Source organism: Ahaetulla prasina, chromosome 2, assembly GCF_028640845.1.
Source record: "Ahaetulla prasina isolate Xishuangbanna chromosome 2, ASM2864084v1, whole genome shotgun sequence".
NCBI classification, from domain to species: Eukaryota; Metazoa; Chordata; class Lepidosauria; order Squamata; family Colubridae; genus Ahaetulla; species Ahaetulla prasina.
In genome coordinates this window covers 153,973,330-154,001,025 of record NC_080540.1, presented here as the reverse complement: position 1 = coordinate 154,001,025, position 27,696 = coordinate 153,973,330, and the positions used below count along the sequence as shown (strand labels likewise).

The 27,696-nt window shown below is 38.5% G+C and overlaps 1 protein-coding gene across 2 annotated transcripts; it reads right to left on the bottom strand.

Annotated features, from left to right (window-relative positions):
• Positions 1-1,412: 1,412 nt before the first annotated feature.
• Positions 1,413-25,811, bottom strand: LOC131191452 (transmembrane protease serine 12-like). 2 transcript variants are annotated; one of them, XM_058169605.1, is made up of 5 exons: positions 25,679-25,811; positions 23,347-23,554; positions 13,561-13,826; positions 3,933-4,066; positions 1,413-2,904 (listed from the first exon to the last, which is right to left on the bottom strand). In XM_058169605.1, exons 1-5 carry the CDS (start codon positions 25,779-25,781, stop codon positions 2,671-2,673), a joined length of 945 nt encoding a protein of 314 aa, XP_058025588.1. In that variant the 5' UTR covers positions 25,782-25,811; the 3' UTR covers positions 1,413-2,670. The 2 variants fall into 2 exon arrangements, with proteins under 2 accessions (XP_058025588.1, XP_058025589.1); XM_058169606.1 differs by having other exon boundaries at positions 23,464-23,554.
• Between the last annotated feature and the right edge of the window lie 1,885 nt (positions 25,812-27,696).

Genomic DNA, 27,696 nt, shown 5'->3' with positions numbered 1-27,696 from the left:
ATTTCCTGAACTTGAAGACACTATCTCTGAATGGATCGCTGACAGGAGAGCAAAGGCTTTAGTTGTACACAGGGCTGATATTCAAGCATTTGCCCTTGAAATGGCACCACAGTTACAAATTTCCAAGGAACAATTCAAAGCCTCTCAACACTGGCTGGATAGCTTCCTTCAGCGACATGAACTGTCTCTGAGGAGATCCACCTCACTGTTCAAGCTGGAAGATGGTGAACTTGTCAAACGGGCACTTGCATTCAAGTCGTTCGTTGATGGCATTGACTTTGCCAAGTACCAGCTATCGAACATTATCGCTATGGACGAAACAGCAGTCTTTATGGGCCAAGGGGCTCAAACCACCATTGACCAGAGGGGTGCCACATCAATTTATATTCCCTCCATGGGATATGAAAGTGAATGTGTGACGTGCATATTGGCTATTCGAATGGATGGAACCAAAGTCACACCGCTAATAATAAACAAAGGAAACAAGGACAAAATCAAAAGGGTTTCGGGGATTTACGTCCTTGAAACTGAAAAGGCCTGGTGCACCCAAGCAGCTATCAGGAAGTGGGTGGAGCTAATGCTCCCACTTGTTTTGCGAGGTGGTCAAAGAGGCATGGTGGTTTGGGATTCAGCCAGCACCCACCAAGCCAAGGACATGAAAAGATTTCTTGCTCAACGCAGGATCGATCAAATAATGATTCCTGCAGGAATGACTGGCTACCTGCAGACATTGGATATTGGTATTAATAAGGCATTTAAAGACCATCTCCACGTGGAAATAAATCAATATATAGAACACCGAATGATACAAAACAAGAAAGGTAATTTTATGAAGCCTGGCCTGCCAGAACTTGTCAACTGGGTGAAGAATGCCTGGGGAAAAATAACTGACGACTGTGTTGCAAATGCAATAAGAGCAGGATACATGGACAGGAGGTACTCCTTTAAGGAGACCTCTATTGCGAAGCATGAAAGATTGGGACCTATGGTGTTGAGCCAAATGGACTTACCCGTAAAAGAAACACAGGATGGAATTCAGGATGTGGACAGTTTTGAGGATGTGGAAGATGATGATATGACTACCATATTGGAATAAATTATTCTGTTTAAAAATATTGTTGAATTTGAATATGGTAAATTGTTTATTTTGAAAATATGGTTGAATTTGAATACGGTAAATTGTTGATTTTGAAAATATGGTTCAATTTGAATATGGTAAATTGTTGATTTTGAAAATATGGTTCAATTTGAATAAATTGTTGAGCATTGAGGTTTCTGTGTATGGGAAATGGATCCATCTTTTCCTCCCTCCCTCCCTCTCATATCTTTCTCTTTTTCCTCTCCCTTTTCTTTTTCTTTCCTTTCTCTCCCCATTCTCCTTCTCGTTTTTTTTCTTTCTCCCTTTCTTTTCTCTCCCATTCTCCTTCTCATGTGTTTCTTTTTCCTCTGCTTCTTCCATTTTTTTTCTTTCTCTCCCCATTCTCCTTCTCATATCTTTTTCCTCTCCCTTTCTTTTTCTTTCTTTTCTTTTCTTTCTCTTCCCATTCTCCTTTTCATACCTGTGTTTCTTTTTCCTCTCCCTTTTTATTTCCTTTCTCTGCCTATTTTTGTTTCTTTTTCCTCTCCCTTTCTTTTTTTCCCTTTCTCTCTCCCCATTCTCTTTCATTTCTCTTTTTCCTCGCATCCTCTCCCTCTCTTTTCTTTCTCTCTCCCCATTCTCTCTCTCATTTTTTTGAGTCTCACAAAGACTCACTTCTGGCAGGTGGGGTGGGGGAGAAGCACGACGCATGAAGCAAGGCATGACTCCCCTTGCCATCTCTTCTCCCCCCCTTCGCGGGAATGGCAGGGCTCCTGCCCCTTACTTAGCCACCAGCCCCCTTTAGGGATGCAATTTGGGGGTGGCAGGTGGGGTAGGCGAGAAGCTGGATGCAGGTGTTACCTTTCAAGCTCCATCACATTCCTCGCCATTGTGTCCAGGGAAACACATTGTAAAAAAAACAAAACCTTCTTGCGAGTTCAATAAAGTTTTTTTTTAGGTCTTTATACTTTTTTGTCTAAATTAGCTAAATGTAAAAGATGAAATATTACACTGGTACTTCAAAGGTGATTTTGGATTGGATCCAGTATAAGTTTCCTCCCAATAAGCTTGTTTTATCCACAAGTGTTGTCTGATGTGGCAGAAGTCCATTGATATAAAGAGAGGAATTTATCTGTGCAATAATATGCTATGATCCATTCTTCTAAATGCTCTACAGCAACAAGATAGAAATATTTGGAGTTGCAAACTAAGGAAAAAAAGCTTTCTCCAATTTCGTGAACCTTGTTTAGAGCTAATCCTACTATATATTTGGTATAATCTTTCACCACTAATTCATACATCACACTTCTACTTTGAAGTAACCTAAGTTTCAACTTAGTGATTGGTTTCTACTGCATATGCCAAAAGATAACATCAGTTAATTTATATCATAGAGCATAATAAAATTTCAGGCATTTAATACAACAATACAACAATATTTAATAATGTGACCTGATAACTAAAATTACAAATGAAATATATTTTAAATGCTGTTGGGATTGTAAAGTTATATAAATTACAAACTCAATTAGTTGACATAGTTTAAATAAACAAGCAGAAATGTTAAATAGTCCACCTAAGAATGTGTCTATTTATAGAAGATGAAAGATTACCCATTCCATAGTTAAAAGAACTAGAATACTTTGGATGTTCATTGTAGTTTTGTCATGAAGATTAAAATCTATCCATTTTCTGTAGCTAATTGTACTTGTATAGAGACCTGGATAATCATCTTGATTACAGCCATTAGCAAAACTGGTGATGCCTATCAGATAGTATTTGGATACATTTGGGAAATAGCACATCAAAGGTCCACCGCTATCTTCCTGGAATGGAAAAAGTAAAACATTCATGTTATTCTGAAGTTCTGAAATACTATATAGGAATCTTCTGCTTGGTTCACATAAAGCTGTGATGGCAAACCTATGGCATATGTGCCCAAAATGGCACATGGAGCGATCAGCTGGCCTTTTTGCATGCAGTAGTGCTGGAAACCAGAAGAGCTGGTCTTCTGTTTTCCTGCATGAGCATGCGCTCCAGCCAGTTGATCGGTGCCGAAAAGGTTCACCATCACTGAAATAGAGTGTTATTACACAGGCCTGTATTTTTAAAAAAATCAATTATTTATTCAGTTTCAAAATATCAATACAATTTTGTTGGCATATTACACATTTATCATCGACTCCAAAACTTTTATGAAAACTATGTTAAAAACAATATAGGGGCTGTGAAAAGGTGCTTCAGAAAAAAATCTGTACAGAAAAATTAAAAATCCTACAAACACTTCAAAGAAACATTAAAAAGTAGATAGAAAAATCCATGAAAATACAAAATTTTCATGTCAGAAGTTCCTCTGCCATTCAATATTTTCAAACTTTTAATTTTATATGAATACAAAAGGTTACCAATAAGTTTTAAAACAGCTTTTGATCCCGTCTGTGTTCAATACAAAGCCAATTCAAGGCTGAGAGTTGAGTCCTCCACTTACAGCAGTTTGTTTAGTGACCATTCAGTTAAAGCGGCACTGAAAAAAGTGGCTTATGACTGCTTTTCACACTTTCAACCACTGCAGCAAGGAAGGCCGTAAAATGGGGCAAAATTCACTTAACAAATGTCTCACTTAACACTGGAAATTTTGGCCTCAATTGTGGTCATAAGTCGAGGGCTACCTACAGTTAATTTAAAAGAACAAATTACTTTGCGATGTTCCTTATTAAATAAAGTTCTTTTAAAAATACATGAATTCACAAATTATTTTAATTTATCTACTCATTATTCAATTTAAAGCACTGCAAAATGCCAAATAACACTATATATTATACACTTAAAACTTATAAAAATATTTTTATTTTACCACACAGCTATTTGTTGGCGAGACAGCACAAATCATATCAGTTGATAATCTTTCTTTATACCGTTCATATTTATTACACACATATAGTGGAATCATAAATACTTGAGCTTCTTGTAATACAGTTTGAATTTTGCCTGTAAAGAAAACACAAAATATGTTCAGCATTCTTTCCAAGAGTTTCTAAAAGAGCAGTAAAAAAAATATGGTACCTTTAAAACTAACAAGTCTATTATGAAATAAGTGTTCAAAGACTTCAGTTTATCCCACTGAATGCTAGGCAATGTGAATCACAAAAAGGTAAAGGCTACTTATCAGAAGGTAATTATCACTATTTACATTTATTTTACTTCATTTTTCTTAATCATGTTTACGATTCTACAAACAACATATGCAGACACAAACTCTTTGCTAAGTACGTAATTTGGAATATCAGATAGAATGAACTGCAGTTCATAAGAACTAGTACCATCATAAAATTGTTAAATCTTTAAATGCTACAGATTCCCTGTTGCTAATTTTGTAGTAAAACAAGCCTTGTGACAAATACAGAATATTGGCAGTTTTAGACCCAGTGCTATTTTCTAAGCATAATGTCCTAAGCCTTCAAATCATTAGATGACGAAAAAAGGTATTTTTAACCCATCCAATTTTTTTCTATAGAAGCCCCAACCTACATACATTGTAGTCATTAAAATAAATGAAACATAAAATAATAATTAAAAAATATTAAAACGATCCAGATAGTTTCAATATAAGATTATTTTATCTTTAAATTCAGCAATATATTTCAGATGTTATAAAAACATATGATAATCTCATTTTTAGGAAAATAAAAATAACATTTGGCTTCCAGGGGAGCAATGGTTGACTGAAGACGTTTTTGCAGAAGCAGAATTGACAACTGTGGCAAACAATGAAGAACTGGCTAGTACAGTAGACCTGCTCCTGTCTTCTTGTGAAGGAGGAGATAGGAGATCACCCACATATATTCCAGACAACTGCTCCTCATATCTTGCAGATGTGACCAATGGAAAAGGACAGGAATAGCCATCTTGCTTGCAACTGTGGTCAGCACCTTTTAAAGAACGCTGCTACCCTCATTTTCTATTCTCTTTCAAAAATTGCTTTTTACTTTTAAGCTATTAGAGACCTTTGGATTGATAAGTTTGAAAACATCAGCTGAGTTTGCTTCAATCCTGAATGAAAGAAAATTTTAATCGTATAAGTTTAAAAATTTAAAGAATTTGCAATAAACAGCAAAAACTAAGTAAGACTGATCTCACAAAGTTATAAATGAACAAGGGGGCAGATAAATAGGGAATATAGAAACATAATAAGATTTTGGAATTAATTATAAAGACCCAAGAACCCATGGGAAATAGATGTTTTCTAGATTTGCGAGACGTAATAATTTTATGTTTTTAAAAATTGGACACTAGATGGAACTAAAGATTCTAGGCACAGTGGGGGAAACCACAAGCCTACATTTTGTATCAATTAAAATGATGCAAAACTTAACATTCAAAATATTAACAGAGACTTTTGAAGAATAGAACCGGAGTTTAATAGCCACAATATCAATAGTGTCAGTCATGTTGTCTGCCTCTACGGTTAGAGTATATTTAAAAAATGAAATTGAAGAAATGCAAAATGAATTTTATCTAACAAGTTAGAACTGATACTGAAAGTGGATTTACAAATGACAGGCCAAAAGAATAACTTGGAAAAGGATTTCTCACTGGTTATACAAAAGAAACTGAATATATTTTAAAAAATCAAAAGGGAAATGCAATTGATGAACCAAGAAAATGACCGAAATATTTTTTCTTTACTGGGTTCGCCATCACTGGCCTATAATATTTAAAATACCATTTAAATCAAAATCAAAGTACATCTCATCAACTACAGGTTATTCTTACTGTTAATAATGTTACTGAATGCTATTATTAAAAAGATAAGAACTAATACAAACTAGAAAAAGAAAAATAGAAAAAGAAAAAAATAGAAAATGGAAAAAATTAATACAGCTAAAAAAAGAAAAATATAGAAATTACTTCCCCTTCAAGCAAGTATAAACTATTTTAGTAACTTACCACCTTCCTGTAAAATTCAACAAGTTTTCTTCTCCCCCATATCTCATGTTATCTACCACCAAATCTTTAGAGTCTCATCATTGAGTTCTGATGAGCAAAAGTCCATTTTTAACCTTGATCAAATAAATTAACTTTATATTCCTTCCCTTTATTTTTAACAATCCCCTGAAATAATAGTTCTAGAACTTTATTTTGCCTCATTTTTTCTTTATTCCTTCTCATAAAATTCTTCAAACTTTAACAAGTTTCGTTTGTACATCCAATATAAAAAAGTTATTCAGGTTTTTCGGTTTGTTAATTTGTATAGCAGTATAGGTGTCAGTTTAATTTGTATATACAGTATAGCATCTCCTTCCATACCATTCCTATAGCCAATGATTTTTAAATCCACTTTCAAATCAATTTCAGTCATAGCCAATAAAATGTCCCCTCTTCCATACCATTTTTCCAAATGCTATCTATATAGGTAATCCTTGACTTACAACAATTCATTTAGTAACCATTCGAAGTTACAATGATACTGAAAAAGCGAACTTACGACTGTTTTCAGACTTATGACTGTTGCAACATCCCCATGGTCACGTGATCAAAATTTGGGTGCTTGGCAACTGGCATGTATTTATAGCAGTTGCCCTGTCCCAGGGTCATAAGAACATCATCTGTGACCTTCCCAGCCAGTTTCTAACAAGCAAAGTCAATGGGGAAAGTCAGACTCACTTAACAACAGCATGATTCATTTAACAACTACAATGACCCGTACACTCAACAGCATGATTCATTTAACAACTACAACGACCCGTACGCTCACACAGAGAGGAACTTCTCAGGGTGCCGTCCGCCAAGCAATGTCGGCTGGCGGCCCCCAGGGGAAGGTCCTTCTCTGTGGGGGCTCCTACCCTCTGGAACGGACTTCCCCCTAGCTTGCGTCATTTGCCTGACCTCCGGACCTTTCGCCGCGAGCTGAAGACATATTTGTTTATTCGCGCGGGACTGGCTTACGAATTCTAAATTTTAATATTTTAATAGGGTTTGAATTTTAATTTACCGTATATACTCGAGTATAAGCCGAGTTTTTCAGCACGTTTTTTGTGCTGAAAAGCAGCCCCCTCGGCTTATACTCGAGTCTACGTCTCGATGTACTTTTAAAAGATACTGTATTTTTGATAGATGTCCAGCAGGGGGCGCTGCATAATAAAAATGAGCGCCGAACATTTTGCACTTTTGCACTTTTATTGTTTTTCGTTCAAATAAATATTCATGTTATTTTACTTGGCTCTATCTTTATTTTTTACATTGACCAGTAGCTGCCTCATTTCCCACCCTAGGCTTATACTCGAGTCAATAGTTTTCCCCAGTTTTTTGTGGTAAAATTAGGTACCTCGGCTTATATTCGGGTCGGCTTATACTCGAGTATATAGGTATATTAAATATAAATTTTAAGGGTTTTTTTAACGGTCTAAATGTTTTAAATTTTGCCAAACATATAATAAGTTTTTTAATTTCTGTTTTTAGTTGTAAATTGTCATTGTTTTATATTGGCTGTGAACTGCCCTGAGTCCTTCGGGAGAAGGGCGGTATAAAAATCTAATAAATAATAAAATAATAATAATACAATGATTTGCCTGGGCAAAAATTGCAAAATGGGGCAAAATTCATTTCACTGCCTTGCTTAACAACAGAGTTTTTGGCTCAATTGTGGTCATAAGTCGAGGTCTATCTGTAATGGCAGGCACTCTTAAAATCAGCTTCTGGATTCATCCTTCAATACATCCAATACAGTGGTGGGTTGCTCCCAGTTCAGTCCGGTTCTATAGAACCGGTAGAAAAAACAAAGCGTAATCTGCGCAGAAGTGCATGCATGCGCTCCCATTGCGAACCGGTAGTAAAGGTAAGTAGAACCTACCCCTGATCCAATATTAAAGTATTTTGTTTCATTTAAATTTAAGTGTTCTTGTCCTTTACTTCCTTCTGGTTCCCTCTAGTATCAAACCTTCAAAATCACATCTTATTATATCCATATATACATACAAAAACAGCAGCATTTTCCCTAATTTTCTTAAAATTAGTTTAAATTTTTTATTTCAAAACAATTTGGATCCTTAGTCCATTTATAACTTTTCAAAATCTACATTCTAATCATCCTTTTGGACAAAAACTCAAAAGTTTTTTTAAACTCACTTCAGTGTAGTAAAACTTGCCTTTCTTTAGATTCTTAGTATCTAAAAACCAGTTAATAAGCAATTTCCGAAAGTGATTAAGAAAGGAAATCCAGTGTCTTTTGAAAAAGTGCCAGATTGGGCGAAGATGACAAACCTCATCTCCCAAAGCTTTAAACCTGCTGGAGATCGTTGGCTGGTGGTCTCCTTGAAAGAAGCAATTGTCTGGAACATATATGGACATTTGAAAGTGCTCTCTTGTTCAGAGAGGAAACCGGAACAGCAGGTCCCTTCACCAGCCTTCATTGCATTGCAGTCATCAGTTCTGCTCTCAGCGTACCAGTGTACTCAGTAGTTTTAATTCACCATTTTCCCCAGAAGTCTACTAATCTTCTCTTTACCTAGAAAACAACAAATTGATCTGACTATATGGGACATGTGATAATTTCTTGATGTTGATTATATCAGGAAACCAGAACAAAATTTTATTTATTTATTTATTTATTTATTTATTTTTCGTATTTTTATACCGCCCTTCTCCGAGGACTCAGGGCGGTTTACAGCATAGATAAAACATAAATATCAAAAAATTTAAAATACAATATTCATTAAAAATCTGATCCAATAAGCTGAATATTTAAAATAAATAAGTAAAATTATAAAATAAATTAACCCCTTAAAAACCCCACTAACAAACCCTCAATTAAAATTTATCATTAGGCCAGCCCTGCTTGGTGAAAGAAGAAAGTTTTGAGCTCGCGCTTAAAGGTCCGAAGATCAGGGAGAAGATGTAGTCCCACAGGTAGTTCATTCCACAGGGCCGGAGCCCTCAGAGAACGCTCTTCCCCTGGGGGCTGCCAGCCGATATTGTTTGGCTGACGGCACCCTAAGGAGGCCCTCCCTGTGAGAGCGCACTGGTCGATGGGAGGTTATTGGCGGCAGCAGGCGGTCCCATAAATATCCCGGTCCCATGCAGTGGAGTGCTTTAAAGGTGATGAACAAAACCTTGAATCGCACCCGGAAGACCACCGGCAACCAATGCAGTCTGCGCAGGAGAGGTGTTACATGGGAGCTTCGAGACGCTCCCTCAATCCCCCGCGCGGCCGCATTCTGTAACAGTTGGAGCCTCCTGGTGCTCTTCAAGGGGAGCCCCATGTAGAGAGCATTGCAGTAATCCAGACGGGAAGTAACAAGGGCATGAGTGACTGTGCATAAAGAGTCCCGATCCAGGAAAGGGCGCAACTGGCGAATCAGGCGAACCTGATAAAAAGCTCCCCTGGCGACAGCCGTCAAATGATCTTCTAAAGACAGCTGCGCATCCAGGAGAACGCCTAAGTTGTGCACCGATTCCCTGGGGGCCAATGATTCGCCCCGCACAGTCAGCGATGGAATTAGCTGACTGTGCCGGGATGCTGGTATCCACAGCCACTCCGTCTTGGATGGGTTGAGTTGGAGTCTGTTCGTCCCCATCCAGACCCGAACGGCCTCAAGGCACCGGATCATCACATCAACGGCTTCGCTGGGGTGGTTCGGGGTGGAAATGTACAGCTGAGTGTCATCAGCGTACAGTTGACAACTCACCCTGAAACCACGGATGATCTCCCCCAGCTGCTTCATATAGATGTTGAACAGGAGAGGCCAGAGAATCGACCCCTGTGGCACCCCACAAGTGAGTTGCCTAGCGGTCGACCTCTGCCCCCATCAACACCGTCTGCGAACTGTCGGAGAGGTAGAAGGAGAACCACCGAAAAATGGTGCCCCCCACTCCCAAACCCTCCAACCGTTGCAGCAGGATACCATGGTCGATGGTATCAAAAGCCGCTGACAGATCCAACAGGACAAGTGTCGTGTCCCACTCCTCCGCTGACGGCTGGGTCAGGGAAATCCGAATCAGGCTTGCCTCTGCAGCTCTGCCCAAAGTCCTAGCAAAGTCCTCAGAGCAGGCAGGAGACCAGAAAGTGACTTCAGCAAGATAAGTTCGACTTTGCCTGACTCAGACTGCCAGAAAGCAGATCCTTTATATAGGCCATGGGATGTGGCTCCATGACTCAGCACTCATTAAGGCCTGCCCCTCCCTTCCTTCTGTTGCCTTCGCCTATCCAGTCTTCTGATGCGAGGGTCACTCCAATCAGCAGCTGTTGGAAATAAACTTTCCTCAGGCTCACATGCTGTGGAGGAAGGGGAGGGGTCTAGCTGCTCCGTTTGCCTGGGCATGGAGCCAGGGCTGGGGCCGGGGGATGCTCCCTCCTCTGCAGCCTGCTTGGGCATGGACCAGGGCTGGGACAGGGAGGTGCCCCCTCCTCTTCAGCTTGTCTGGGCATGGAGCCAGGACTGGGGCCGGGAGGCATACATTCCTCCATGTTCGGGAGCAGATAAGAAGGCCCCGGCTGCTGTGAGAGCGGGCAAGACACAACAACAAGAACAGAGGAACAACCCCTGTCCCATGCCCTCCAGAGTTCATCAACCAACACGACCAAAGCCATCTCCGTGCTGTACCCAGGCCTGAAGCCAGACTGGCACGGGTCTAGATAGACGGTTTCCTCCAGGTACCGGGGAAGTTGCCATGCCACCACACTTTCAACAACCTTCGCCACAAAGCGAAGGTTGGAGACAGGACAGTAAATAGCCGGGTCCAGGGAAGGCTTCTTAAGGAGGGGCCTCACCACCGCCTCTTTCAAGGCAGCTGGGAAGACTCCCTCCACCAAAGAAGCACTAATAATTCCCTGGAGCCAGCCTCGTGTAACCTCCTGAGTGGCCAGCACCAGCCAGGAGGGACACGGGTCCAATCACATCTCTGCATGGGGCTCTCCTTGAAGAGCACCGGGAGACTTCAACTGGTACAGAATGCGGCTGTGCGGGGGATAGAGGGAGCATCTCGGAGCTTCCATATAACACCTCTCCTACGCAAGCTGCACTGGTTGCCGGTGGTCTTCCGCGTGCAATTCAAGGTGTTGGTGATCACCTTTAAAGCGCTCCATGGCATAGGACTAGGTTACTTACGGGGCCGCCTACTGCCGCCAATAGCCTCCCATCGACCTGTGCACTCCCACAGGGAGGGTCTCCTCGGGGTGCTGTCAGCTAAACAATGTCGGCTGGCGTCCCCCAGGGGAAGAGCCTTCTCTGTGGGGGCACCTACCCTATGGAATGAACTGCCTCTGGGGCTACGCCTTCTTCCCGACCTCCGGGCCTTTAAGCGTGAGCTCAAGACTTTTTTGTTTCACCGAGCAGGGTTGGCCTAACAGTAATTTTTAATTGAGTGGTTTTATTACTTGTTATTTTAATATTCGGCCTTATGGTTTCAGATTTTTAAATTTCAAATGTTGTGTTTTAATTTTTGTATATGTCTTTTTAACTTGGCTGTAAACCGCCCTGAGTCTTCGGAGAAGGGCAGTATAGAAATGTAAATAATAAATAAACAAACATGTGGTAGCATTCAACTCCCCAGTATCCTGTCCATGTCTTCGGGAGTCACAGAGTCGAACTCCGCCCAAACAATATTCTCAAGACCTGCCTCCGTCGTCCCGCTTGAATTCACCCAATCAGCATCCAGCCTGTCCCGGATCTGAGTGATTTTATCGTGCAGATACCTTCCAAATTCCTCAGCACGTCCCTGCAAGGGGTCCTCCCGAGCCCCCTGAAAAAGAAAGGAGCGGGTCACCCTAAACAAGGCGGCTGGGCGGTTGTCTGCCGATGTGATAAGAGCGGAAAAGTATTCCTGCTTTGCCGTCCCTATCGCCACTAGATAGGCCTGAATATGTGACCGTACTAGTGTTCGGTCAGATTCGGAACGGCTGGCTCTCCAGGCACTCTCTAGGCGTCTTTTCCGGCTCTTCCTCTCTCTCAGCTCCTCAGAAAACCAAGGAGCTGGTCGGGAGCAGCGCCGGGTCAGAGGCCGCAAAGGCACGAAGCAGTCCAAAGTCCCCGCCCCCGCCTTTCCCAGGCGGCAACAAGTTCTTCGGCCGAGCCGTGGGCTAGATCCTCAGGAATCCTCAGAAATAGTGAGGCTCATGATTCCTGGGGCAATTTATTTAAAACATATGCCTGAAAAAGATGCAGGCACAAGAGCATTTCCAGAACTTGTCACTAAATATTTAATATAATGAAAAGGAACATGATTAAATACATATGATTTAATGTAGATTATATGAAAATTATTCATTCTCCTGTGTTTTCTTTCCTAGCGTATAATTTTATATTCCGTAACATTTCATTGCCCTAATATGAAAGCACTCATATCAATTTGCTTGAATCATTGGCCAAAAGAAAAGTTGCTTCACATCTATATGAAGTAATTCAGCAGATAATGAAATTTAATTTAGTTTGATGCTAAAGCTGAAAGTTATATTAATAATGCACAGACAGACAAGGATGGAGATTCAGGGATTTTAATGTTAGCAGAAGTAATTTGTTTTCTACTGGTCTCCTGCTCCCATATGCACCTCTGAACTGCCCTGAAAGGACTAAAAATCAGCCCAATCCCTGCTAACGATGGCATCACAGGCTTTCTTGTAGGCTGAAAGGAAGCATAGCTCCCAACCCCTTAAATACTGCCCAACCCTGTTCTCCATAGCAGCGGTCATCAATGTTGGTGGTCTGCAGAAAAATTATTTGCATTTTTTTATATTGCACTAAATCAGGGGTCCTGGGCCGGATACATGGAGTGAACGTTCGTGTTGCTGCTGCAAGTCTTCCCCTTCGGGGTCTTCTTGTGCGGGTTGGAAGGGGGCAGAAATTCCAACTTGGAGTCTGCTTCAGCCTCCTGGTGCAGGGCTTTGGGTGAAGGCTGGAGGAAAGTGCTGCTAGTGGCAAAGAGCTGGAGGGCCTTATTCCAGTGGGACTGCATCATGGAACTGGCTAACCATCTCAACCCGCTGAGCCTCCAGGTGCCGGTACCTGGTCTTGCAGTCCCGCAGGTCTTCCCTCTGCTTGGAAAGCCTATGCTCGTAGTCCTGAGTGATGTGCTTCTGCTGAAACCCCTTCTTGGTCAGATCCGATTTGAACTGAGCCAGCTGTTTTGCCAACTCTTTCTATGGTGGCTGCTTCGCTCCAACAGTTGCTTCCTGTTGGGGCCCTAAGGAATCTGGGTGGGGAGGCAAAGAGTGGCTGGCAAGAGAGGGGTGAGTACAGGCCAGTGAGGTGCCCCTTGATGTGAGTGACATTGAGATGGCCACGCCGACCCAGTCACATGACCACCCAGCCAGTCATTAGGCAGATCATATTAGTGGTCTGTGGGATTTAAAATTATGAATTTAGTGGTCTCTGAGGTCTGAAAGGTTGGGGACCCCTGCTCCATAGTACCATAAGTTAAATTACTTGAATTAAAATATGAAAGCTTTCTGAGTTCATGAAATGTTATCTGCAGAAAGATTAAATAATTACCTTTTTTCTTTCTGTTTCCCCATCCACTTATATAACATGGATTCTCATCAGTCACTAGATGAGAATTCTGAGGTAAGCAGATAGGCTGAATATATTTATTGTACTCAACAAGCTTCACAAGTTTAAACATTGCAATGTCATTTTCATAGCTGTCCCACTTGAAACCAGAATGGATAATGATACTTTTCACCCGATGACCTTTGGTGTGAGAATGAGGTTTATAAAGATGATGTAAACCAATAACAACTCTCCAATATTCTGGGTTCCTAGGACAATAAAATTGTTTGTAGAATTAATGAGGCTGCTTTATATAATTTTAGAGCTATGCATTCTTAAACTCTGTAGTACTGTAGTTCTAATTCAGTTCAAGAATTCTTTCAAGTAAGAAAACTTGCAATTTTATCAAGGGAGTACCTTAAATAAAAATAGCAACATAGGTACTATTCTCTGCCATTAGGATTTTGTTTTATTATGACAATTATTCTTTGAATTTCTTAAGTGTTCAATTTGGAAATTGGAATACAGAAACATGAAATACAAATACCATACAATATCTTTTGGTTCTGAAAGATAAATTTGTATATATGTGCATTACCACACGAATACTGGAGACAACAGCTCTAAATGGATTGGAGGAAGGAATCTAGTACCTGTCCCCAAATAGATGTGTTTAAGAAACTTAAAAGCAAATAACTGAGGACAATACAATAATTCTCTTCCATTGTTTTTCCAGCTATTTAACGTATGATACATTAATTCACAGGTAATTAATATGCTGCTAGCAAGATTACTAACTACTAATAGTTCTCCATGAATTTATTAATTCATCTCCATTTTAAAACCATCTGGATTGATTATTACTATCATATATGATGGCAGTGAATTCTAATACTTTAATTATAAATTTTAAGAAAAAAATTTGGTACTAAAAACCCCTGCATTTAATTTCAATGGAAGGACCCACTTGTTGCCCATTTTTCATACTATGTATGATTTCATACATACATTGTCTGCAAGCCAGGCCTGTCAAAATGGCCACCCGCCCGAATGTTTGTTTAAGTATAAGCATGAAATAACCATACGAATTGGATACAACCAAAGGGAACATATGTGGTGGATATGTTCAGAAGAGAGAAATAATTCGGCAAAAATTAGAATATGGTTAGAGAAAATGATGCAACAACATATTGACTTAAAACCAGAACTGTTCCTGTTGGGTATCCTATCAGAGAAGTATAGTAAAGAAAATATATATTTAATAATACATGTAATAATGGCGGGCAAGAATGGTATTTGCACAAAATTAGAAAGCAGAAAAAATTCCTGCAAAAGGAGTGGTAATTAAGAAAATATTGGAATGTGCAGAAATGAATAGGTTGACATTGGCAATTAAAGGGAAAAAAGAGTCGGAGTATTACAACATATGACGGAAATTTTATCAATGGATAGAGTGTGAGTATAGACATTAAATATGGTAAAAATAAGAATTTTGGGAAGAATATGTTGTAGTACGTTAAAATTAAATGAAAGAGGAAAAATAAATGTATGTATTCAGAAAATGATGATAAATGTTGAAGATGATGGCACAAAAATGTTATACCCAGATGATACACGGATTGATTAATAATGTACAGGAATGATAGAAGATATGTAATTATAAAGTAAAAAAGAAATTTGAAATGAAGATGTATATAAGTAGAAATCGGGGCTGCTTGAATACCATTTTAGATTGGGTTGAACTGAACATGGAAACAAGTGAGTGGAAAAGGGGAGAGGAGTAGAGAGAGGGAAGGAAGGGAATAGGGAGGCAAGGAGAGAGAAGGAAAGAAGAAAGGGAAAAGGAGAGGAAGAAGGGAAAAGAAGATTAGGAAAGAGGGTAAGAAAGGGAGGAAGAAGAGAGGAGAGGGGAAAGAGGAGAGGAAGTAGAACAGGGAAGGAGAGGAGGAATGAGGAAAGTAGAAAGTAGAAAGAGATAAAAGAAGGGAAAGAAGAGGAAAAGGAAAGGTTGTGTTAAAACAAAGGAAGGAAATGGTAAAATAGCAGGCCCGAACAACTAACTAACAAATGGAAGTTAAAAGATAAGATAAATGAATAATAATGGATGAGACTGTACATTTAAATATGTTGATGTTTTATAAAAATAAAAAACTTTTTCTAAAAAAACATTGTGATGTCACAATGTGAGATCACATTGTGAGGCAATTGAGTTTGACACCAGGGCCCTAGGCCAAGAACTTTAACATTGTATCTTTCCTCCAAAGGAGCTACATTTAAAGAAAAAAGGGTAGTTCAGACAAAAAACGGATCTCCTAGACCAGTGGTAGTCAACCTGGTCCCTACTGCCCACTAGTGGGCGTTCCAGCTTTCATGGTGGGTGGTAGGGGTTTTGTCCAATACTGAAGCACTTTCCTTTTTTTTTAATTTAATTGACTTTAAAAAATTTTTTCATAGCATTATTTAAAAACATTTTCATTAGGTTTTCATAAAATTCGCTGTGACAATTTAAATTTCTAAAAATATACTATTTGTATCGCCCGCGCATAAGTTTTGTTCATGTTACATAAGTGAAACTAAATGGCGCTATAGTGCGATCGCAAACATAAGAGCCTCATACCAGAATAGCTCGCTCATCTCCCCCCACACTACCCAGCTGTAACAGACAAGCAGAGCTGGTAGCCGGCACTCCCTCTCCAAACCTACTTTATGAATCACCATTACTGTGGAACCGGTGGGTGGTTAGAAAATTTTACTACTAATAGAGATACAAAAGTGGGTGGTAGGTATAAAAAGGTTGACTACCCCTGTCCTAGACAGTATAATTCAATATAGGGTGCTTTTTTCTACTTCCATATCTATTAGACACTTCTTTATCTGAAAAATCTCTCAGCTTGTATATATTATTTTTAAAGTATTTTTTAAAATAATATACACAAACTTTTAAAAGAGTTTTAAAAGAGCATTTAAAAGTGAGTAGTTTAAACAGACCCTTTCATCAATGCCATTTATGGCTGAAACTTTAAAATCCTCTTTTAAGTGGTTTATCAATTTTGAAATCAATGAGCAGTGAGTCACGTGATGAATTTTAAACTTTTTACAGACACATGATATTTTATCTATTTCTAAGTATAATTTAGTCAATTATTTGGTACATTTTAAAGCAGCAGAAATAATATTGTCCTAGGAAACATGTTCTTGGCTCCTCCGTTCTTGTAACAAAAAGCAGTTGAACAAAAATAAAACAATGTACAAGTTATTCAAGTTACTCAAGTGAGAAGGAAGGACTCACACAGGGACCTCCTGTTCCTAAGAGGGACTATGTATAATATATTTCATAGGATAAATATTGTTTTTTCTCTGTCTATAGTTTACTATTGCTGATGTTTGTGTGGGCATAGATATATAATATTCTTTACAGAAAAAATAATGAAATAACTGGAGACCTTAAAGGTTTCTTCTTTTGCTTTTGTGAAGGGTGATATTTAATATGGGTCTTAAGAGTGGTGTTAAATGATTTAGATTATCTTTAGACTGATGCATGATGGCAAGATGCATGCTACCTATCTTTTCAACAGCCACAGCTTTGTGTTAGTTCAAAATGAATAGATACTTATGACACTGAATTCTAAAGTTCCCTTCATAACTTTAAACCAGTCACTGAGTGCCTGGATCACCATCACATGACCATGAGGATACTGTGACTATCATAAATAGGAGGACCAATCATTGACTATCACTTGTTTCGATCCTAAGTTGGAATGGTGCTGCACCAGTGATCCTTAAGTGAGGACCACCTTTAGAACACAAGCAGGATGATATTTTGGTAATACAAGTCACAGCTAATATAATTGGTTTATTCATATCTATCTCTCTATCTCTCTATCTATTTATTTTCTATTTATTTATTTGTATGATTTTATAGCCGCCCATCTTAATAAATGATTCTGGGCAGCTTACAATTCAATGATTGCATTATTCCTACAAGAGTAAGTGGAAAATTGGTTAATGGTGCTTGGAAACATCTTGCTTCTCCGGATAGATTAGGAAAAAAAGTAATGATTAAAGTAACATTTTTACCCTGGCAATAATTAAATATATTAAGATGTGGATTTAATTGTCATGGTCAGAAAGCCAAAATTTCCAAAGATAATTTTTCCTTTTTATACTTCCTTTTAAGTTGCTGTTGAAAAATATGGCATAGGAAAGAAAGCAAAATAATTTCCTAAAGAATTTAAGACTTCAGACTACTTCAGTAGTTCAGAAACAGCAAAGTTCTATTCTACTGAAGTCAGAAACAAAGATCAAAGCATTCCAAATTTCCAGATATAAAATTTGTCCCTACCTTAAAGGAGCAGAAATAATCTTTGCAATCTCCTGTACTCCCACTGACTCGTGGCCTTTCCTCACTTGCACTTAATCACAGAATGAACTTTACATAGGAGATATTTTTTTGTCGTGCCCTTATGATTTTGCCTTCATCTCATCTCCAACTCAAATCTGAAGTTGATTCAAAGCATCCTCCAGTTTTAACAGTTCTTCCCTTAAACGGGAAACAAGCCATGACATTTTTACTTTGGGAACTTGGCTTTGAAAATGAGATCAGCCCATAGACAGCATGGGGACTCCCATGCCCCCACTCCAAAACCTATTTTCCTGCTTGTGATTTATTTATCAGACTACTTTTAATCACCAGTTTAAGGCTCCTTCAGAAGAAAGCTAAATTCATGTTTAAATAGGCTACTTAAGAGCTAGCAAGAGTGGGGAAAAACATGCCATTAAGGGGAAGGAACTGTCGTTCTGTAATGGGTCACCCCACCTGTCTTTATAACCTGGGTTCCACCAAAATTCAGATCCCCCTTTTCACAACTTTATTAATCCCTGTTAATAGCAACAGCTCTTAGACCGCTTATCCCGCCTATACTTATACCGCTCCATAGTGCTATACAGCACTCTCTGAGCTGTTTACATCATCATATTGTCCCCAACAATCTGTATCTTCATTTTACCAACTGCATAAAGTTAGAAGGTTGAGTCAACCTTGAGCTGGTCAGGATCAAACTCGAGGCTGTGGCAGAGTTAGCCTGCAATACTGCATTCTAACCACAGCTGGAACCTGTGGAAAGCTTTGAGTGAATCTTGAAAGATGGTGATCTAGAAACCTAGAGCCCCAGCTCAGACTCCCAGTCCTGGCACATTTAAGGACTGGGGACTGGGAGATGCTCTCCCATAAGCCTCTGATATTTGGTGGGAAGGAAGAGAAACAATGCTGTAGGAATACACCAATCTCATTCTTTAACTCATATTACATAAAAACACCATCATTTGGAGGCATCATACCTTTGCAAGGATAGCAATGAACAGCTATCCCTAACAACTGAAATTTCATCCTAGCTTACTTTTCTGCCAAGTGACAAACTGGTGAACAGCATTTTAATTATCAAGGAAAAGAGGTAAGAAATTCTTTAGCTGTTGCCCTCTCCTAAAATGTTCTGCATGTGTTAAAAGCTGCTGAATCTAACAGAATAACAGAGTTGGAAGGGACCTTGGAAGTCTTGTAGTCCAACTCCCTGCTGAAGCCCCTCTATACTATCTAGTTTTTATCTAACTTGATTTTATCTAGTTTGATAAAAAAAATTGAACAAGTATTGTTAAGGCTGAAGATATACTAAAACATGAGGGGGGGGGGCGGAGCTGGCGTCGTGGCGAACGGCTGCAAGTTTTATCTTCAGATTTGCAGCCAAAGTTTTTTTGGACCTCACTGTCCAAAAGTGTAAGGAGGTGTAGGGCACTTCCTGCTGGTCTCGGGGATATCGCAAAAACTCCGACTGACCCAGGAGAAGCCCTTTTTCGTGGCAGTCTATTCCACCCTTGGCTGTCAAAGCTGGGACAGCTCCAATATGGAAGAGCGAAGGAAACGTGCTGGTATGGATGAGAGACTTTTATTGAATTAGACTTTGCAAAACCATCCTAAGATTTGAAAGACGAAAAATAGTTAAAAATAATTAATAAATTGAATGGCGGATTTAAAATATTTAAAGAAATCATATCTTTTTAAATGTTGGATTTTTTTGATTTTTTTTTTGGAGAGTGTCTCCATCATGGACTTAAAGTGAGAAGATTGATTTTTTTTCTGCTTGCTGTTGTTGGATTTTATTGGAGTCTCTTTAGGAAAAGTTTTATTTTTGTTATATTTTCATATTAATTTTATAAATTAATTATTCTGTCAAATTTTTCTTTTTTTCCCTTTTCTTTCTCTCTTGTTTTTTTTAAGATTGTGAAGAAGGAGGCAGATAGGAGGAGGCAGAGGGAAAGGATTTAATTAGACTGCCACCTACTGACTGTACTTATTGTTGGAAAAGATTTGTTACATTGTTATACCATTTCCCTATGGCTTTAGCCTTGAGATACAGTGTTGTCTTTTGTGATAATGAGAGAGAACACTGAGGATTGTTTATTCAGGTGTTCTATTGTACACTGTTAATTGGAAAAGCTTGTAAGGGAAGGGAAGAAGGCAAAGGAAAAAGCCTCTTCTGTTTTCATATTTTTTTGTTGAATGAGATTTTAAAAAGAACTCAAGAGAGTTTCTATAAAAAAAATTCTTTTCTTTTTTCACCCCCACTCCTCTTTTTTATTTTTTATTTTTCCCTCCTATCCTCACTCTTTGGTTTTTTTTTTAATTTTTGTTCATCTGTTTTTCTTTCATTTTTTTCATTTTTCATTTTCTTTTCGGGATTAATTCAATTTGGATTAAGACACGGAAGAATCTGCAGACTTTTTTTCTTTTCTTTTTTTGGTACAATCTTGGTGATTTGGATTACAATTTGGAACTTTAGTGTCTGTACTTTTACATACAAAAATGAGTAGAAAAGTTACAGCAATCCCAGCTCCTCCTCCTCACCAGCAGGATCTCAAAGAACAATACAATCGTTGCTTACACAGGAAAAGGAAAGAGAGAGACAGAGAGACTTCTCTTCATCTTATTTTACAGGGGATTGAACAGATTAAGCAAAGAACAGAAAAAACAGACTAAAAAGTAGAAGATATTTAACAGATGCTGAAAAACTATGAGGATAGACTTCAAAGAGTAGAAGAGAGAGAGGAACAAAGAGATAAAAAGATTCAAAATATTAACAGTAGACTGGAAGTGATGGAAAAAGATAAAAGTGGCGCTTTAGGTTGGGAGATTGATAGAGCAGAATTTTTTCTGAGATTTCAAAATATAGAGGAAGAGAAGGGCGAGAACTTGGCAGATAAAATGGCAGAAATTTTGGTTGAATTCCTAGTAATTAGCAAGGAAAAGGCACTTGATGGCATTGATGAGATTTTAGAAATAATCTTCCTAGAGAAGTCCATATAAGATTTACTAAAAAATCAATTAAAGCACAAATCTTTCAAGCAGCAAGAGACAAAACACTGAAATACAAAGAAAGGCAAAGAAATTATTGTTCTGAAACAAGTCCCCAGAAGGGTAAGAGAACTAAGAAGAGAATACCAATTTTTGTCCAAGGTTTTATTACAGAAAGGTGTGAATTAGATGGCTGGCACCAGATGGCTTGCTGTTTACATGGCAACAGCAAAAATATAGAATAGATACAATAGATAAAGCCAATGATTTTTATGCAGAATTTTTTTAAAGAGAAAGGGAAGGCAAGTGCTGAAGTTTCATTGATTGAATTAAAGGAATCAGAACTATTGGCCTTACTAGAGAAAGAAGGAGGTGCTGTAGGTGATGAAATTGAAGTTAAGCTGCGTCGTGAACCTAGATCGACAAGAGCGATAAACCCTAATTATAAAGTATAGAAATGGAAGAGAGAAAATGGATATCAATAAATATTAATGGATTAAATTCGGCAATTAAGAGGAGGAAAGTATTTCACAAGTTAGAAAAATTGAAACTGGACATAATATGCTTGCAAGAAGTACACATTTAAAAACAGCATGAACAAGTATCAATACAAACAAAATTGGGGAAAGTATTTACCTCACTACCACAATGCAAGAAAAGAGGCATAGCCATATATATAAAAGAGACACCTAGGGCAAACTTAATATACTCAGATGAGAATGGTAGAATTTTGATGTTGGAAATAACTGATGACAATACAAAAATACTTTTAATAGCAATATATGCTCCTAATGACAATAAAGAAGAGTTTTATAAGAAACTCTATATGAAGACTATTGAAGTGGACTATGAAAATATTTGTATCCTTGGTGACTTTAATGGCATAGTTGATGCAATGTTGGGATGGCGTGCTTTTTTATGATATGGACAAGCTAAAACACAGGGATATTTCAGAAGACACATAGTCAGAGAAGCGTTGTTGTCAAATTGGGAGAAGATAAAGAAAAGTCACTTCTTAAAAATTCCAATCCAGATACGACAAACATGCTAAAAAAGAAGGCTTTTACAATAATATAACCAGTTTTGATGAGATCTTAACAGGTTGTTATTATTATTATTATTATTATTATTATTATTATTATTATTATTATTATTATTATTATTATTATTATTATTATTTATTAGATTTTTATACCGCCCTTCTCCCGAAGGACTCAGGGCGGTGTACAGCCAAAAAGATAAAAACTCAATATATATACAAGTAAAAACAAAAATTTAAAACAGAGCATATTAGAAAAAGGCCGACATTAAAAATTTAAAAATTAAAAAACCCTAAAACAATAAAACCCCAATTAAAATTTAATAAAACTATTAAGCCAGTCCTGCTTGAATAAATAAGTATGTTTTTAGCTCACGGCGAAAGGTCTGAAGATCAGGCACTTGGCATAGGCCAGGGAGAAGTTCGTTCCACAGCGTAGGAGCTCCAACAGAGAAGGCCCTGCCCCTGGGGGCCGCCAGCCGACATTCAGATGACAATTTGATTAGGAAATTGTATGGATATTTATTAGAGGTGAAATTGGAGGAAGAACAAGTAAAAGAGACAATGATTGCTTGGGGGAAGAATTTTAGTTATGGGATAGACTTAAGAGGCTTGGCAGAAATTATGGCTGTACAATTATAAAATGACAATGTCTACAACATATAAAGAGAATTTGTATAAGATGTTTTACAGGTGGCATCTACCCCCGACAAGAATTGCTAGAATGTTCAAGGACAAATCTGAAAAATGCTGGAAATGTCATCAGATACCTGAATCATATTACCATATGTGGAGGACATGTGTTGACTCGAAAAGATACTGGACTAAAATAAACACGCGGTTGGATAAAATGATCAAAAAACATATTGATTTTAAGCCAGAAGTCTTTCTGTTAGGAATTATACCTGAGATATATACTAGAGATGTAAAATATTTGATTATGAATAGCATTACAGCAGCCAGGATTGTGTTTGCTAAAAACTGGAAAAATGAGAAGTTACCTTCACAAAACGAAATAATTAGGAAAATGTTGGAATGTGCAGAGATGAGTAAATTGACATCTGAAATTAAAGAGCAAGAAGATAAGCAATATTATAAAATATGGGATTTATTTTACCACTGGCTAGATGGAAAGATATGTTAGAAAAGATAATATAAGATATATGTATGAAAGAGATGTTTATTTTATGATTGCACAAGAAGATATGTTAACACCCATGCAGCACGTTGTAATTGGTTTGATGAGGTTTTTTTGTCAAAAATAAATAAAAAATTTTCACACAAAAAAAGATATACTAAAACACTTTTTCCAAATCTCTCCTTGCTGATATAATTCCAAAATTCAATCATTTATTTAAAATCTTCAAACTGTACAGAAAAAGATTTAGAAATTAAAGATACATACACCCATTTCTTAACGCAACGTGCTCCTGTCAGTACTGAGTTGTTATTAATTAAAGATCCGCCACATACATGCTGATATCGACCTGATCGAACATGATAAATCTGAAGACTAACTTGCCATGGCCATGTTCCAAGCTGAGTAACACGTCCTCCACCTAAAGACTGAGTCTCTGCTGTTATGTTAACTATTGCAGGCCTTGCTCCACATCCTGGAAATCAAAATGTAGTTATATTGTTAATTTTCAGTTATTCTAAAATAGCTCAAAAATCAACACCAACATTTAAAACATATATAAAGTAATAACCAAAGAGCCTTTTAAAAACTTATCTGGGTAGGAAATATTTGCTGTTATTGGACCAGATACTGTTCGGAGATTAATGATTCTGAAATACCACTAGCTTTTATTATTAGAAGAGTTGTCCAACTTAATCATTTGAATTGAAGCAGCAGTAATTTCAAGTCAATTTGGCTAATACTTTGATCTGCTCCAATCAGTGGGATCAGCAGTAAAGAGATTTGGAGCTGTAATCCAAAATATCTGCAGGTGTTTCAAATGCCTTATTCTAAACTCACAGGAAGTTCACAATTGATGCCTCAGTAAAACAAACTATTAAAGTAATTGAGTTTAATCTCATGATACTATTCCTACATGCTGATCAGAATACAGTAATTGATATGAGTTTCCCCTTCCCTTGTAATATCTTTACAAAAATTTTGTTAGGCTAAAAAAATTGCAAAGTTATCCAGTGAAATTGGTAAATTAGTGAAGTTTTTATTCCAAATCTTCCCAGTTCAACATTATATTGGTCTACATATTTTTATTTTGGCTGCAAAACAGTATCTAACAACAATGGAGTGGGAGCCACTTTGGTTAAGGCATCAGGCTAGAAACTGGGAGACTGTGAGTTCTAGTCCGTCTTGAGCACAATGTCAGCTGGGTAGTCTTGGACAGTCACTTTCAGTCCTAATAAGGAGGCAATGCCAAACCATTTCTGAAAAATCCTGCCAAGAAAACTGCAGGAACTTAATCCAATCTGAAATACTTACAAGGTTCTCATAAGAGTATTTATTTATATTCCGCCTTTATATATTAAACAGCAGGCAAAAGTTGTAACAGCCCTTTATTTAGAATTGCTACGGACGACCCAAGCTGCTTTCAACAGCTCCAATTAACGTGAAAAGTCAAACCTACAATACGAGCAACAATACTTCTTCCATAATAAAAACAGCTGTAATGTAATGCTGATAAGAGATGGGTCCGAAGGAATTATAAATCAGCGTCCTTCAAACCTGAAAACTAACAAATTGAATGTGGCCAAAGAGGCTTCTCAGAATTTCCTACAGGAGCACCAACAGCAGATTTACGGGCCGAGAGATAAAGAAAGTAACTGGGAAAACAGCTGGGCCCCGTATATTCGGGACTAGATCTCAATGAAACACATCTACAATTGTGAAAACGGCAGCTTCCACGCCCGAGTAACTCTTTATTTCCTTCGCTCATTTCAATAGTAAAGAAGAGGGAGAGGTTCACGCACCCACAACCTAATTGCTGTACCGATTCTATAGATTGAGAAGAGGAGCAAAACAGCCATGTTTCACTATTACACTAAACATATAACGCTGCAAATAAAACAGACTTACTGTTCTGGAGCCCTGATTATATATTACCAGGGAAATAAATGGCTATTGACATACATGCAGTTGGAAAATTTGTTGGAATGCACCGTTAGTAGAAAAACATAATCACTTTTTTAATGATAAGAAAGGCAGAAATAGCTGGAGAATATGAATTGTCAAGAAAGATTAAAGAAAAAAAAACCCCTATATGTTAGAAGATATCCCAGTGGATAAAACGTGAAAAAAAATCAACATAAAAACTGAATGGAAAAAAAAAACCCCACAACTTTCATAGCAGAAAATAATAGTTACAGAGATAAGATCGTAGGCAAGGAAACCCCCGCATTGTCGGAACGCAACTCTGCGCAGACATCCTCACGGAGTAATCACCAAGAGCAAAGGCCTGAGGCGCCTCCACTTTCCCCCTATTTATGCAATCGTCGATGGGCCTTTCGCGATCCGCCACTGTGGCAAATATGGCAATAGGGTAGCCCGGGGGACGTCTCCTTTTGGAGAGCGCTCGCAACCTCCCCCGCCGAGGAGACGTTTCCGACAACGGCCTTGGCCCTTGAGCGCCCGGCGAAGGATTCCCGCGCGCTCCGGTGACAGTTCCCCCCCACCCCCCGCCAAAACCTCTTATCTATTAGGCTACCCCGTCCTGAGCAGCCCGTTGGCGCTCGACGGCCTGCGAGGACTGGGCGAGGCCGAGGCTCACCGTCGGAAAGGTTCAGGGAGGGCAGGGCTTTGGCCGCAGCTTCCCTGAACAGCACAAGCAAAGCCCAAAAGGAAAAGGCGGCGGGACAGAAGCTTCGGCTCATCGTCCGTCCAGGGAGCAAAATGGCGGCCGGTTTCGCGCGCGTTCCCCTTCAGAGGGTCAGGCGACAGGCGGCGCGAGAGCGACGGTTCTCCTCGTGAGCCTCGCGGGGAGCCCCCTCGCTAAGGCAAATGGCCTGGGGCAAATGGAGGCGCGTACGAGAGGGGGAAGGCGGGGACCTACCTTGAAGCGGTCACTGAACCACCAGACTGAACTAACCGGTGGCTGAACTGGGGACTGCGGGCCCACCTCATCACCATAGGAGCCCTTTTGGCTACTCTCATGCTAAGTGGCAGACACCACCTGCTTACCTTCCAAAGTAATGGGGGAACCTTGTGGCGAGATGGGCGGCAAATAAATTTAATACATAAACAACATTTAATAACTAAATATAAAACAGCTCTTAAAGCATCTTTGAGGCGGCCCTTCGATGTTGTCCGACTGATGGGAACATTGCCACTTCATGATACAGCAATGAGTGACTTACATTTGTCACGACCATCTTAGAGAGGGGCAGAAGAAAATATTGTCGGCGTATTATCAGGACGAAATATATTCGGGTCCCATATAAGAAGGACTCATTCCGTTCCAGGCTTTTCTCTCCCCCCCCTCCCGCCCAAAGAGTAAAGAGCTAAAGGGAACGACTCCCATGCAAATCACGATCTTTTGGATGCGAAACAGATACTGGTTGCTTGAATGGTATGACAGGCAAAAAGTTAAACCATGTGTTGCTACGAAATTTTGGCTCCGAGTCCGGTGTGAATATGATAAGAACTTTATCCCAGAATTTTAGAAACATTTACTGTTGCACAAGTGCTTCTTTGCTACCTAAAATTACAATAACAGTACTTAAGACAAAGCAAAAAGCATTTATTGAGAGTCAAATGTGTATAAGGTAGAGGAAGAAACTATACATTAAGTGTATTTGATATTTCAGAAAGCAAACAATAAAACAATGAAAGACATTGATTACTTTTGACATTTGAACAATAAAACATTGATTTTAGATTACATTCCACAAATGGCAAATTTATGGATTACATTACAATTTCCTTTTTCAAAGTGTACTTTCCTTAAACTGTGTTCAAGGACTTTGAGAATATACTATTGTTTATTGCTGAAAAGACAAGTTCTCCTGTACCTATACCAAAAAAAAATAGCCTTGGCTAAGAAGAAAAAGAATGTTTTTCTGAAGTTAGAAAAGAGGCCTAGACTGCAATGTTAAAACAATTTTTTATATTTTTTTAATTTATTTTGTCACAACAATATAAATAAGCATCACACAAAAAGATTATATAGTATATAAACATATATATGAGGAAATATTAGGAGGTATAAGCATATATATATATATATAAGAAGAAGAAAAACGAAAAACAATGGGACAGGAATGGTTGGCACATTTGTGCTCTTATGCACGCCCCTTATGGTCCTCTTAGGAATGGGGTGAGGTCAATAGTAGAAAGTTTTTGGTTAAAGCTTTTGGGATTATGGGAAGAGACCACAGAGTCAGATAAAGTGTTCCAAGCACTGATGATTCTGTTACAGAAGTCATATTTTCTGCAATCTAGATTAATCTATTGGTTGCTCTTGTATTATTGCAATTAAAGCTGAAGTAGTCTTTAACAGGAAGGACATTACAATAGATGATTCTATGAGTTAAACTTAGGTCTTGTCGAAGGCGACAGAGTTCTAAGTTTTCTAAGCCTAGGATTTCAAGTCTGGTGAGATAAGGTATTTTGTTGTTTTTAGAGGAGTGAAGAACTCTTCTTGTAAAATATTTCTGGACACGTTCAATTGTATTAATGTCAGAAATGTGGTGAGGGTTCCAGACAGGCGAGCTGTATTCTAGAATTGGCCTAGCAAATATTTTATATGCTCTGGTTAGTAGTGCAGTGTTTTTGGAAAAAAAGCTATGC